Consider the following 14304-nt stretch of genomic DNA (forward strand, 5'->3'; position numbering starts at 1 on the left):
AGACACCTTTTAAATAAGTGAGTTAAGTTAAATAATTTATAATCCTAAGTAAAAAAAATTAAATGACATTTTCAATCATCTAATCTTGTCAACTAGAAAAAAAAAACAAGTATTAGTTCTATCTGTTGCCTTTATAGTAATTTTTTAGCAGAGAAATTTTAATAAGTACACTGAGAGTGAAGGATTTGAGTATGGAGGTGGAGAGCATGCAGGTTTTTTTCTGTTACCATTCAAGGGACCCTCATGTTGGTGCAATTGACAGCCATGCAGAAATGCTGTTATATATGCCTGGTAACGCTAGTGATATGCTTTCCATCAGAAAGCATTTATTGTGCTAGGCAAAAAAAAACAATTTGAAAGTTTATACCATGCATCTTTTTAACCAGTTATTACAGTATTAATCTTTTCACTAATAAATTCTACATAGTTCTTCCAAGACAAACATATGTATATTGTCTTGGAACACAACAAACCTACCTTTAACATCAAAGTCAATGGTTCTTGTTGTTCTGTACTGTAAACCATTACACATAAACCACAGTTCACAGACATAGATTCCTGCATCTGATGCCTCCACATTTTTTACTGTAAGTTGCTGGTCACCTTTATGGTAGATATATTTTTTTCCATATGCAACAGGCTCACAATTCTGAAAAAAAATCAAACACAATTACTATTATAGAGTCGGGCTACCCTATGTCAGACGTTTTGAACTGACTAAAACCACAGTAGAAAATTGGCAGAACCAAAATTTACACCCATCTTTGGCAGATCTAGAGTCAACCTGAAACCTTATTCACTAGATGTTTGCTATTGCTAGGGCAGATATTTCTGTACTTAAAAAGGTTAAACAGCAGAAAGTGTAAATTGCACTTGGTCTGAAAGAACCTCAGCTAAAGATGCCTGATACATCTACAACAATAACTTATATTTATATAGCACCTTTAAAGCAATGAAACATCCCAAGGCACTTCACAGGAGCATCATAATACAAAGTATGACACCGGACCACATAAGGAGATATTAGGTGGTGGTCAAGGTGGTAGGTTTTAAGAAGTGAAATGAAGGAGGAAAGTGAGTTAGAGAGGCAAAGAGGTGTAGGGAGGGAATTCCAGAGCTTAGGGCCTAGGCAACTGCAGGCTCAGCCATCAATGGTGGAGGAATTCTAATTGGGATTGCACAAGAGGCCAGAATTAGAGGGGTGCAGAACATCTCAAAGGGTTGAAGGCTAAATAGGAATTCGAGGAGAAGGATGAAAATTTTAAAGTCAAGATGTTGCTTGACCAGAAACCAATGTAGATCAGCGAGCACAGGGATGATAGCAGAATGAGACTTGGTGCAAGTTAAGACTCGGGCAGCAGAATTTTGGATGTCCTCAAGTTTACGGAAGGTAGGATGTGCGAAAGCAGCCTGGAGTGTGTTGAAATATTTGATTCTACAGATAACAAAGGCAGGAATTAAGATTTCAGCAGAAGATGAACTGAGATGGGGGCCAAGTCAGGGCAATGATAGGGACTTAGAAATCTATAGGGTAAATGAGAACACCCATGTGCAAATATTTTAGCACAATGATCCCACAGGAACAATACAGCAGCAAAGGCAGCAGGTGGTCAGTTTACTCAGTTCCAATTGCACAGACCCATGGTGCTACAACAAGTTTTATGATTTTGCCAGCTCTAGCAAGGTAAAAAGGACCAACTGTGCTTTCCAAAACTACAGCAAACTTCACTTTCCAATTGTTATGTTAAAATGCTTCAACAGTTTACCACCAGTGCATACAAGATAGTGAGATTTATTTTTTTAACTCCAATAAATCCACCCAACCAAGATGCCCATGCAAGACTGAGGTAAGGAGAAAACTTCTCTTAGAGTGTCATTAGCCTGGGGAATTCTCTTTCCTAGAGACCATATTCTCTTGCCTTTATTAGTCGAGGCATAGAATAGGGAGGTTATGCTGGAACTGTATAAAACGCTGGTTAGGCCACAGCTAGAATATTGCGTGCAGTTCTGGAATCCACATTATAGGAAGGATGTGATTGCACTAGAGAGAGTGCAGAGGAGATTTACCAGGATGTTGCCTGGGCTGGAGTGTTTTAGGTATGAGGAGAGATTGGATAGACTGGGGTTATTTTCCCTGGAGGCGAAGAGATTGAGAGGGGACATGATTGAGGTGTATAAAATTATGAGGGGCATAGATAGGGTAGACAGGAAGGAACTTTTTCCCTTGGTGGAAAAGGGGGCATAGATTTAAGGTAAGGGGCAGGAGGTTGAGAGGGGATGTGAGGAAGAATTTTTCACCCAGAGGGTGGTGGGAATCTAGAACTCACTGCCTAAAAGGGTGGTAGAGGCAGAAACCCTCATAACATTTAAGAAGCATGTGGATGTGCACTTGCGATGCTTGGGCATGCAAAGCTATGGGCCTAGTGCTGGAAAATGGGATTAGAATAGTTAGGTACTTGTTTGACCGGCGCAGACTCGATGAGCCCAATTGCCTTTTTCTGTGCTGTAGACCTCCATGACAGTAGAGGCTGGGTGATTGAATATGTTCAAGGTTGAGTTAGATGTATTTTTGATCAAAGGAGTGAAGGGTTATAGGGGAAGCAGACAGGAAAGTGTAGTGAAGGCCACAATCCAACCAGCCTTAATCTTATTGAATGGCAGAATGACCTACTCCAGCTCCCAATTCTTGTGTAAGCATTCCCGCAATCACTTCTTTTTATGCACATTCCACTGCCAGCCTCTCATGATCTGCAACAGTTTAGTTCATGCTCCCATCATCACATCCATTATGGTCTTCACCTAGGCTTGACTACTTCCACAACCACAAGTCATTGTCACTTTCTTCATCCATTGTATAAGAGAAAATAGCCAATAACAACAGAGAAAGACTGGCCACAATTGAATGACACCTCAACCTTGACCCACTCACCCAGGGGAAGCCTTGGAGTTCCAAGGCAGAGAGACAATAAAAGGAGTCAGAGGTGGGGAAGTGGGAAAGTCAGTCAGAGCATTCTCACTTCACACTCATCCAATTGTATTTCCCATTAGTACATGAAACACTTCTATCACTCAGTGATATGCACTCAAAATACAGGCCCAAGGCTATTTAGGGATTTAAAACTCTAAGCTATATTGAGTTTGGTAATACTACTATCAATTCCTCGAGAAGGTATTGGGGTTGATTTGCATTTTTGGTGGCGAATCAAGTGATCACACCAGCATGAGGCACAAAATCTGGTTCATGGCTCTGCCTCATTAGAACATTTCCAGGGAGCCACTGAGTAAATGCTTCCACACAGCTTACCAGAGTGGCACAAAAGTCATACAGCCAAGGAAAAAGTAGCCCTTCAAAAGGTGAGAGGGTGGAGGGGGAAAGGCAATACTGAGGCGCAAAGGACTGGCAACTGGGAAGAATAATTTTGCAGAGACAGGAGGTGCATTCATGCTTTTCCCAACACCACAAAGAATCATTCCTGCAAAGTTTTCAAAGCAGCCTTCAGCATACACTGAGCACCCATCCTATGCAGTGGAATTGGCTACTAAGGGAATTAAGGGATGTGGGGATAGCGTGGGAAGGTGAAGCCAAAGGTGCTCCTATTACTTAGGTTTCTGTGTCTAGTAGAACAACAACATTGCATCAGGGCTATACAGGGAGTGCAGAACTCCAATTTGCATATTCAAGTAGCCTCTTGTCTGTTTTGATTGGGAGCACTGGTTACTTGTTTCCTCTTCAAAATTGTAGAGTGCCAGACGTTTACTGAAAGGGAGCAACAAATAGTGCATCATGGTTTTTGCCCTGCTTTCACCAGTATCCGCCTCAAACAGGGACAAAATTGGGCCCAATATTGTTTCCACATCTGAGAGCAACCTGTGCTACAATTTAACAGGCTGTTCATCAGAAACACAGCAAAAAAAATTCAAGTTCAACATAAACTTTAAAAATAATTATTCAAAAGCCTCAATTTTAAAACAAAACTAAGGAGGCATTTCCAAAATAGAATGACTCTCCACTTCAAAACGGTCACTATGATTTTCCCTTCCTCACCCCTACCCCACCCACTATCGATACTCATTTATGTATTCACGTGATCTTTCGGGGAAGGTCCTAAAGATCTGCAGGGATCCAGAGTCCAGTTTAACTTCAATGGAAAGAAAACATGCAGAGCAGGAATAGACGCTTTAAATTACTTAAATGAGCAAATCTTTAACCGTAAGTTTCAGGGTCAATCCCTTAAAGTTGAGATCTCGGAATGTTACCAAGAAATTTGGAAACAAAGCTGGTCACGGCCAATATATGGGGTGGTAATTTTTAAGGTTTAGTCCATTTAGCCAACTACAAAGGGTGGCAAGTTGCACAACACATAAAACATTCCAAACACACAACACATAAAATTAATTCAGCTACATTCTTTTAATGCTCACAAAATAGCAAATTTGTAATGATCTATAACAACAGTTTTAAACATGAGCCTAGAATCTCCAGCCAGGATCCACCTCTGGCAGAGTGGGACATCCACCTGCACAAAGATACTCTGTAAACCCAACTTACTTTCCTATCCCAGGGTTGTTGCCAAACTGAAGGCTTCCTTCTTAGCATCAGAAACAGCATTGCTAGATCAACAGCCTCAGAGCTGACCACATAAACCATTTCAAAACTGAAAAATGATTTCCATCTGTTTGAGGTATATATAGCAGTGCTTAGAGCCATTCTTATTTGCACCATCTTTTTCATCCCTCTGTTTTGAATGCCAGAGTTTAACAAATAACACTGGTGTCCAATATTTCATCGGGGTAAATGGAAAGAGATGCAATTAAGGCTGTTTCCCCATTTCTTTTCTATTTGCTTGTGCCAGCCAACATATGGGCTTTCTACCTGGAAAACTGGGAATATGTGCAGCAAAAATCCAAGCAATTTTCTAGTTCCTTTAGTTTTGGTGTGTCCTCGATACAGCTCTAAAGAAACACCTCTTTTGTTTATTATTCATGGGAATTGAACAATGCTAGCAAGGCCAGCATTTATTGCCCATTCCTAATTGCTCGAGGTGGTGGTGGTGAGCTGCCTTCTTGACCTGCTGCAGATAATCTAAGGGTGATTGGGATGGGAGGCTCCAGGATTTTGACCCAGCAACAGTGAAGGAATGGTGATGGCCTAGATTTTCACAGAGTCGTGGAGACTCCTGGGATCTTTACAAATGGAGGGTGGGACTTGCCTTTGGAAGTCCTGCCCCCATTTCCGGCAGCTTCTATTTTCGCCTGTAGGAGAAAGGGGGAGGGCCATAACACTCAAATATGGGAAACCCAAACTCAGCAGGACCATTTGAACTTAGCGCTGAGTTCAAACAGACCCCATTTCACTGCAGCAAGGACCTTATACAGTTGTGTGTGAATTATGAATTTTTAGAGTAGATGTAAATGCTCATGAAGGGCAGCTAAGGAATGTGGAACTGTCAAGATGTCAAGTTATTTAAATAGTCTACCCTTTAAAAATTGAAAAACCAGACTGCCTGTGACTGAGTTTAAAAAAAACTGTTTGCAGTTTCAATAGATGTTTGTTCACATAACCCTAAGTGCCATTAATAATAGCATTATTACTGCTTGAGTGCTTTCCCCAACCTATCAGTATCACAGTGGGTGCACAGTAAGTTCAGAGTTTGATGAATATCTCCAAGTGGTTATTAAAGGGTTAGCTGTCTTTGATATGGAGTTACGAATGCAAGTGTTTGTTTTTAATAAAAGTTTAAGTACTTGAAGGGATTTAAATGTGTTGAATGGGCTTTCATAAACGAGAGTGGTTTTTTTGTATGGTGAAGTATGTAATAGATATTTGTAATTTTACTTTATTTCATCTCAGCATAGCTCCTGAGGTATGTCCATGGTGGATACTGGGTGATTTGGCATGGAGGATGCAAGGGGTGATGGGAGGGGGGCATGAATTGGCACTAAGTTGGCATAAGGGGTCATTGGGGGCGGGTGGGGAGCATGGGTTGGCATGAGTTAGCATGTATGGGCATGGGGAATGAGTGGGGGACTGATGGGATGAGTGGTGAGGCAGAGAGGGCCTAATATTTAACAAAACAGCTGGGACAAAGACCCATGGAATGGAGACGGGCCTTTAAATCAGCCTGTCTCACCACTCGGTAGCCCTTCTGGCCACCTCCGATCTGCATCCAAGGGGGTGGCAGAGCTGACACCACCTTGCACCCACCCCCCTGGAATGAAGATCCTGCCACTCGGGGCACATTTTCCCCAAGGTGGTTGCAGCGAACCAGGAGATTTACCAGTTCTGCAACCGCACCTCAGGAGTGAAGATCCAAGCCATAGTTTCAAGTCAAGATGGTATGTGGCTTGGAGGAGAGCTTGCTGGTTGTGGTGTTCCCAGGCACCTGCAGCCCCTGTTCTTCTAGGTGGTGGTGGTCACAGATTTAGAAAATTCTTTTGACGGAGCCTTGGTAAGTTGCTTCAGTGCATCTTGTGGATGACACATACTACAGCCACTGTGCACCAGTGGTGGAGGGAGCGAATGTTTATGGTGGTGGACAAGCTGGATGGTGTTGAGGTTCTTGAATGTTATTGGAGCTGCACTCATCCAGACTTTGGAGAGTATTCCATCACACTCCTGACTTGTACCTAAATTATTTTAGGTGACACAGAAACTTCCATCAGTAAACTGGTTAATGTTATACATAAATCTTTAGACATTAAACTATTCCTTACCTTGTACCAACGTAGTTCAAATTCTTCATTTGAGGTTACATAGTTATCGATATCAGGACAAGAAATCTTTTTAGAAATCCCCATATACGATGAGGACCCGTAGAAAAATTTACTTTGAAAACATGAAGGACTGGTAGAGGCAGTAACTGTTAACGAAACAGCAAATTTTTGGCTACATGTTGGATACCTGCCAGCGTACAATGAAGTGTTAGAATGATTTTAATACACAATTACTGATGCTTTCAACACACAAATTATATTACTTGAATAGTGAAAGGAGGAGAAAATATTTAAACTCTGCATTTATTTTTCAACAAGAAACTGTCCTGAGAGAACTGATGAAACACTATCAGATTTTATGAATTGCTAGAATTCCAAGCACCATCCCTGCACTTTTGCAAGGACCACATTGCCCATGCCTGTGAATGTGACCTTGGCAACGAACTTTGACGTGCTTGGCTTTTTTACGACTGGAGCTGGAGATGTTTATAATATCTCACAGTTTGTGATCTACTGTAAGGGAGGTCACTGAGGCCATCTATTCAAATGGGGGAGCTGACTACATTTCATTCTCTTACCAGAGACTAACAGGTGGAGCAAGGTTCCTGGTCTCCCCATGATGAAACTCACTGCATGTACGTCACTTTGCAGTTGTTGCAATTCTTCTGTACAATGGGCCAAAAAGGGATTGGGTTCCCTCAATGCTCAGCTGGTAGGTGACCCAAGGCAGCGAATCATGCAGGTCAATGCCCAGTATTCTAACAACAGTCATGATATCTTTGTTCTATGACAGTCCACACTGCAACAGCGTTCGAGTCATCATGGCAAACCAAAAGATAGCTACTGGGCAGCAAAGGCTATCTGCTGACCACATGGCTGATGACTCCAGTATACAACTCATGCATACATGCAGAGCATACATACAATCAAAGCCATGCTGCCACACGGAATATGGTAGAGCAGACCACTTTTACTGCCAGTACAACTCTGGAGGAATCCTGCAGTACTGAGCAGAGCAGGTGTCAAGATTTGTGGTGGTCCGTTCTATACTACACAATCTCACCATCATGAGGGCACAATATTTACCCCCAGCTGTACAGTGAGTAGCTGAGGAGCAAGAGGAAAAAGAGGAAGAGGAACTTAGGAAACAATATAGACAGTCCCTTTCTACTTGGATGTAAAGAACTTATTCAAGTGTGATACCAGTAACGACAAGCCCTGTTCCCTGTTCACTAACAGTCCCATGCCTGACCTCCCTTCTGTCATTGACCATCACAGTGTCCGCTTGGCTACAATGGAAATATAAAAGCAAACACTGTTGCAATATGCCTTTAAGGGCACTAGAAAGAAAAGGGGTGGTGGGAGGGGGGCATGAATTGGCACTAAAATGTGTCATGCACCCAGTTTTAGTTACGCTTTTGCTTTCAGCAGAGCACATATACAGCTCTGCAGTTCTGACGTCTTCAAGCTTTAACACTTTGTAAATATGTTCCCATGTGCATCGTCTCAATAAATGAGCCCACAAAATGCACAATCCCTTATGAGTGATTGGTGCCTTTATATCATTATAAAAACACGACCAACAAAAACATTTCAAATCGCATTTGTAAATGAAATCATGCCATATGGCTTACAAAGGCAATTAATCACTCCTACGTGTTCCCTGGGTGTTCTTACATTTCCTTGTGCTCCTACACAGTGCTATTCCAAGGGCTGCAGTATGATTGTTAGAAACTTACTGACTTTCAGTGCAGGAAATTGCAGATGGCCTTGGAGCATAATCTAGAGCAGCTCTGGACCTAGAAGGCACAGCTGCAGTCTGCATGGTCTCGCCACTTTTAAGTTAGGCCTATGGTTCCTTACCTTACGACACAAGTATAGTGTCCAGTGTCTTCCAACAACACTGGAAGAAACAAAAGCAAATCATCCTGTACATGTATCCTTTTCTCCTTGTCTGCTGTAATTACTTCAAATGTTTCATTATTATACCACATAACACTGTAGTTCTGTTTTGTATTCAATTCAGGGCAGTTAAAAATAACTCCTTCTCTTTCCAGAACAAAGTAGTGGTTCAATTCAACACCCATGTCTAAGCATGATTCTATAAAACAAAAATAAAATGAAACAACAGTTAAAGGCACAGGAAAGCAGATGTATTATTATAAAACGCAATAACTGTCTAATCCTTACTTGTATACATTTAAAAACAAAAAATAATCTTTCCTGGTCAGTGAAGCCCTAAACCTCTCATAAAGATACCTTTAAATGAATCAGGATCAAACTGCATTCATTACAAAACTCCATGTAGCGCTGATAAAAAGGGGAGAGGTCCGCACTTACGCTTACCCACACAAATGTCAAATGGGCTTCTGCACGGCAACTTACAGTAATTAGAGGCCCATTTCAGTGCAGTACCCTTAAATCTGGGCTATTAATTTTCTTAAAGCACAGACACCTCATCTTCAATGAATCGTAATAAAATCAACTTAAGTTCATCCATGAAAACTAATCAGAAAGAAAACTACCAGAAAAACTATCCTATTTTTTAAGTTCTTAGAGTAAAGTCGAAGTTTTGTTTTGGAACTAGCGGGTGTGGGAACAAAGAAAGGAGCAAAAAGAGAAAGGAGAAACGGACCAAAAAGGACGACTTGTATTTTCATGACCACTGGTCGTCTCAAAGTGCATCACAACCAACGAAGTGCTTTTGAAATGTTGTCACTTGTGCGATGTGGGAAACACAGCAGACAAAAGAGATTCAGAGAAATAAAAGTGTGATTTCAAAGAAAGTTTATATTTATACAACACTTTAAAAGGCCCACAGCAGTACTGCTGCTGAACTGTTTTCTTTTGGTGATATGGAGCAGAACAATGGGACAATTCTCATTTTCCTTCAGTCTCTGAAAGAAGGGGGAAGCCTTCAGTTATATAAGCTCCTTTCACAATCTCAGAACACAATGAAAGGATTACATTACAATCATTTAGGTTTGTCAGATTCAAATTGTTTTTACACGATTACCACTTTGCACACAGCAGGATCCCACAAAGAGCAATGAGATCAGCGATGACTTAAAATGCTTTAGTGTGGTAAGTTAAGGGATATTAGTTGACAAGACACTAGAGAACTCCTGCTCTTCTTCAAATGAATATTTTACAACCACCTGAAAGGGCAGACAGAATTTTGGTTTAATGTCTCATCCAAAGGAAAGCATTTTTGTCAGTACTACAGTCTCGCAGTAGTGCACTGGAACGTCAGCCAAAATTATACACAGATGGCCTGAACATAGCATGATCCCATAACCTTCTGAGGGGCAAAGGGCTGGATTTTCTACCAGATCATTTCCGGTTCCTGATCATTCACAATATCAGTGACGTGGCACAATTTTGACATGACAATTTCCTAATGTACCTGGGCCAAGGATGGTTTCCAATCAACAACGCTGGACATTGTACCGATGCCATCAGTACAGTCTATCAGAGATGGCCAAACTGGTGACCACCCAGAGCAGGACCATTTTGTACCTCCCTCTTCAGATGAAGGAAATGGAGATAACTCCTGTCCAATGCACACTGTGGCTTGTCATCCAAATTCTCATCATCACCTTTTTGCAGGACCTCCCTCAGCAACAGAACAAAGTAGTCCAGTGCAGATGTTGCCAGACTCCTCAGCAGGGGTGCAGGGCATGGGGGGAGAAACCACAGAGCCTACAGAATCACATTATACCTCCACATTATCCACCAATGCAGGCACACTCACCTCGGTGGGACCTGGATGACAGCAGGGAGCACTGAGTGAACAGCACATCACCAGTGAGCAGGACGTAGAGAATGAGGCAGAGTCAGCAGTAGATAGCCCCCTTCCAAGGGCAGAGAGCAGGCACAGCCATATCCTCAGGGGCAAAGATGCTGGACCTCAGGTGTCACAAACAAAGAGGGTCTTTCTGGAGCATCAGAAAAGTACAGCTTATATTCCATCATGGTTCACAGATCTGAGCGCATGAGCTCCTCCATTGAGGTCGCCCCTGCAAGGACATAGGTTCAGTAGCCTGTGAAGGAGGCCCACGAGCACATTCAAGATGAAGACTTAGCTGTGGACATCTCAGCTGGATGCAGTCACAATGGAACTGGCTGCCTCACCCTCATCCTCAGACCACAGGAAAAGCACCTCAAAAGGAGTGTGCATGAGCTCAAGGCACCACACCTTCTTTAAAATTCATTTATGGGATATTTTTTATTCGTTCATGGGCGCTAGTCCAGCACCCATTACCCATTGCTGATTGCCCTCGAGAAGGTGGCGATGAAGCCATGTTCTTGAAATGCTCTAGTCCATGTGGTATAGGTACACCCATAATGCTGTTAGGAAGGGAGTTCCAGGATTTTGGTACAGTGACAGTGAAGGAACAGTAATATAGTTCCAAGTCAGGATGGTGAGTGGCTTGGAGGAGAACTTCCAGGTAATGGTATTCCCATGCATCTGCTACCCATGTGCTTCTAGGTGGTAGAGGTCGAGGGTTTGGAAGGTGCTGTCTAAGGAGCTTTGGCGAGTTCCTGCAGTGCATCTTGTAGATGGTAGACACTGCTGCCACTGTGCGCAATGGTAGAGGGAGTGAATGCTTGTGGATGGGGTGCCGATCAAGCAACTGCTTTACCCTGGATGGCGTCAAGCTTCATGAGTGTTATTGGAGCTGTACTCATCCAGGCAAGCGGAAAGTTTCCATCACACTCCTGACTTGTGCTTTGTAGGTGGTGGGCAAGCGTTGGGGAGTCAGGAAGTGAGTTACTCTTCGCAGACCTCCCAGTCTCTGATCTGCTCTACTCTTGTAGCCACAGTATTAATATGGCTAGCCCAATTCAGTTTCTGGTCAATGGTAATCCCCAGGATGTTGATAGTGGGGGATTTGGCAATGGTGAATACCATTGACTGTCAAGCAGAGATGGTTAGATTCTCTCTTGTTGGAGATGGTCAATGCCTGGCACTTGTGTGGTGCGAATGTTACTTGCCCTTTATCAGTCCAAGCCTGAATGTTATCCAGATTTTGCTACATTTGGACATAGGCTGCTTCAGTATCTGAGGAGTCACGAATAGTGAACATTGCAGCCAACATCCCCACTTCTGCCCTTATGATTGAGGGAAGGTCTCTGATGAAGCAGATGGTTGGGCCAAGGACACTACCCCGAGGAATTTCTGCAACAATGTCCTGGGACTGAGAGGGTTGACCTCCAACACCCATAACCATCTTCCTTTGTGCTAGGTATGACTGCAACCAGTGGAGTGTTTTCCCCTGATTTCCATTGACTCCAGTTTTGCTAAGGCTCTTTGATGCCACACTGTCAAATGCTGCCTTGATGTCGAGGGCAGTCACTCTCACCTCACCTCTGGAGCTCAACACTTTCGTCCATGTTTAGACCAAGGCTGTAATGACATCAGGTGCTGAGTGGCCCTGTTGGAACCCAAACTGAGCAATGAGCGGATTATTGCTGAACGCGTGCCACTTCATAGTGCTATCGACAGTACCTTCCATTGCTTTACTGATGATCGAAAGTAGTCTGATGGGGCGGTAATTGGCCAGGTTGGATTTGTCCTACTTTTTGTGGACAAGACATTCCAGGGCAATTTTCCACATTGCCAGGTAATTGGTGGGAACAAAGTAAAGTGAGTTTTTCCCTCTTGTTGGTTTCCTCACTACGCAGCCAACCCAGTCTAGCAGCTACATCCTTTAGGACTCAGCCAACTCAGTCAGTAGTGGTGCTACCGAGCCACTCTTGGTGACAGATGTTGAAATCCCCCATCCAGAGTACATTCTGTACCCTTGCTACACTCAGTGCTCCTTCCAATTGGTGTTCAACATTGAGGAGTACTGAGGGGAGTACTGGGACAGTAGGTGGTAATCAGCAGAAGGTTTCCTTGCCCATGTTTGACCTGATGTCATGAGACTTCAGGGGGTCCATAGTTGATGTTGAGAACTCCCAAGGCAACTCCCTCCTAACTGTATACCACTGTGTCGCCACATCGGGTGGCTATGACCTGTTCCACGGCAGGTGGTGAAGGTGGTGTCTGGGACATAGTCATATACACAGAATCATGCCTTACTGACAATGTCAGGCTGTTGCTTGACTAGTCTGTGGGACAGCTCTCCCAATTTTGGGACAAGCCCCCACAGATGTTAGAGGGGACAACTTTGCAGGATCTACAGGGCTGAGTTTGTCGTCTCTGGTGCCTAAGTCAATGCTGGATGGTCCATCTGGTTTCACTCCTTCTAGACATCATAGCTGAGTGGCTTGCTAGGTCATTTCAGAGGGCATTTAAGAGTCAACCACATTGCTGAGAGTATGGAGTCACATGTGTGCCAGACCAGGTAAGGATGGCAGATTTCCTTCCTTAAAAGGACATTAATGAACCAAATAGGTCTGTATGACAATCGACAATGGTTTCATGGTCACCATTACTGAGACTAGCTTTTAATTCCAGTTTTACTAATTGAATTTAAATGCCACCAGCTGCCATGCTGGTATTTGAACCCATGTCCCCAGAGCATTAGCCTGAGCTCCAGGATCGCTAGTGACATTACCACAACTTCTCCCTTGATAGGCCACCTGATGGGTCACCTGGGTGAAGTTTGCTGTGTTTGTTTTTTTAATTGATTCATCTCATTTCAATAATAATAATGTATGATGATATCGATCAGACTCGTGTTTTTGTAACTTGCTGTGAAGAATGAAGTGAAAGCTAAGAGGAGGGGGGTGGCGCTTGATGCAGTTCCATGCTCTGTGATGCGGGGCACCAGTGGCCATGGAGACCCAATGCTTGATGTCACTGGGTGGTAATGGGATTGATATGTGTGTGCGTGTTGCCAGGTAATTTGCCTCTCTGATAGAGATTGACTTTTGCAGTCATCTGCCATAGGGTTGGGAGCTACTCAGGTGAAGCATCACTGAGTGAAAATTGCCCTTGCAGTCATGCCAGCCCGTCAATCACTGAGAGGCTTGGGAGGGTCTCGGCAATCTCCCTCCAATACCTAGACGTGGAATCTTCTGGAGCACCCCCTTCTCATCTTCCTCCTCAGAGGTTGGAACATTCCAGATCCTCCTCTTCATCCACTTCAAGTCAATTTGTATAATTACGTTGTGCAGCACGCAACAAACAACCACAATAAGAGATACCCTGACTGGCTCGTACTGGAGGGCAGCACCTGACCCAGCAAGACAATAGAAGCACATCTTCAAGATTTCAGCGGTTCAATTCAGATTCTTGTTAGTAGATGGTTCTGGTTGTCATGTCTCTCTGCATCCATGTCTAGGTGCCGGACAGGCATCAGGAGCCATCTCTTCAGAGCATAACCTTTATTCCCCAGCAGCCACTCTCAGAATCTTGATGTGAGCCTGAAGAGATGCAGCACCTGGGATTCTTGCAGGATGAAGGAATCATGACAGCTGCCTGGGAACCAAGCACAGAGCTGCAAGTGGCACTGCCTGTGGTCATAGGCCAGCTGGGCATTCAATGAGTGGAAGCCTTTTTTGCTGAGGAATCTGGCTGGCTCATTTGTCAGTGGCTACATCCATTGGGTCAGGTGCTGCCCTCCAGTACGAGCCAGT

General features: G+C 43.5%; 1 protein-coding gene across 2 annotated transcripts in view; it reads right to left on the minus strand.

Annotated features, from left to right (window-relative positions):
- LOC144682833 (interleukin-1 receptor type 1-like) overlaps positions 1-14304 on the minus strand; it is a 64140-nt gene that overhangs the window by 24703 nt on the left and 25133 nt on the right. For both annotated transcript variants that reach the window (XM_078545602.1, XM_078545603.1), the window contains exons 3-5: positions 8578-8815; positions 6715-6901; positions 478-649 (exon numbers count right to left, since the gene is read on the minus strand). In XM_078545602.1, coding sequence (XP_078401728.1) covers positions 478-649; positions 6715-6901; positions 8578-8815 — 597 coding nt within the window. The remainder of the gene's footprint in view (positions 1-477; positions 650-6714; positions 6902-8577; positions 8816-14304) is intronic.

Source organism: Cetorhinus maximus, chromosome 7 (genome assembly GCF_964194155.1).
Source record: "Cetorhinus maximus chromosome 7, sCetMax3.hap1.1, whole genome shotgun sequence".
NCBI classification, from domain to species: Eukaryota; Metazoa; Chordata; class Chondrichthyes; order Lamniformes; family Cetorhinidae; genus Cetorhinus; species Cetorhinus maximus.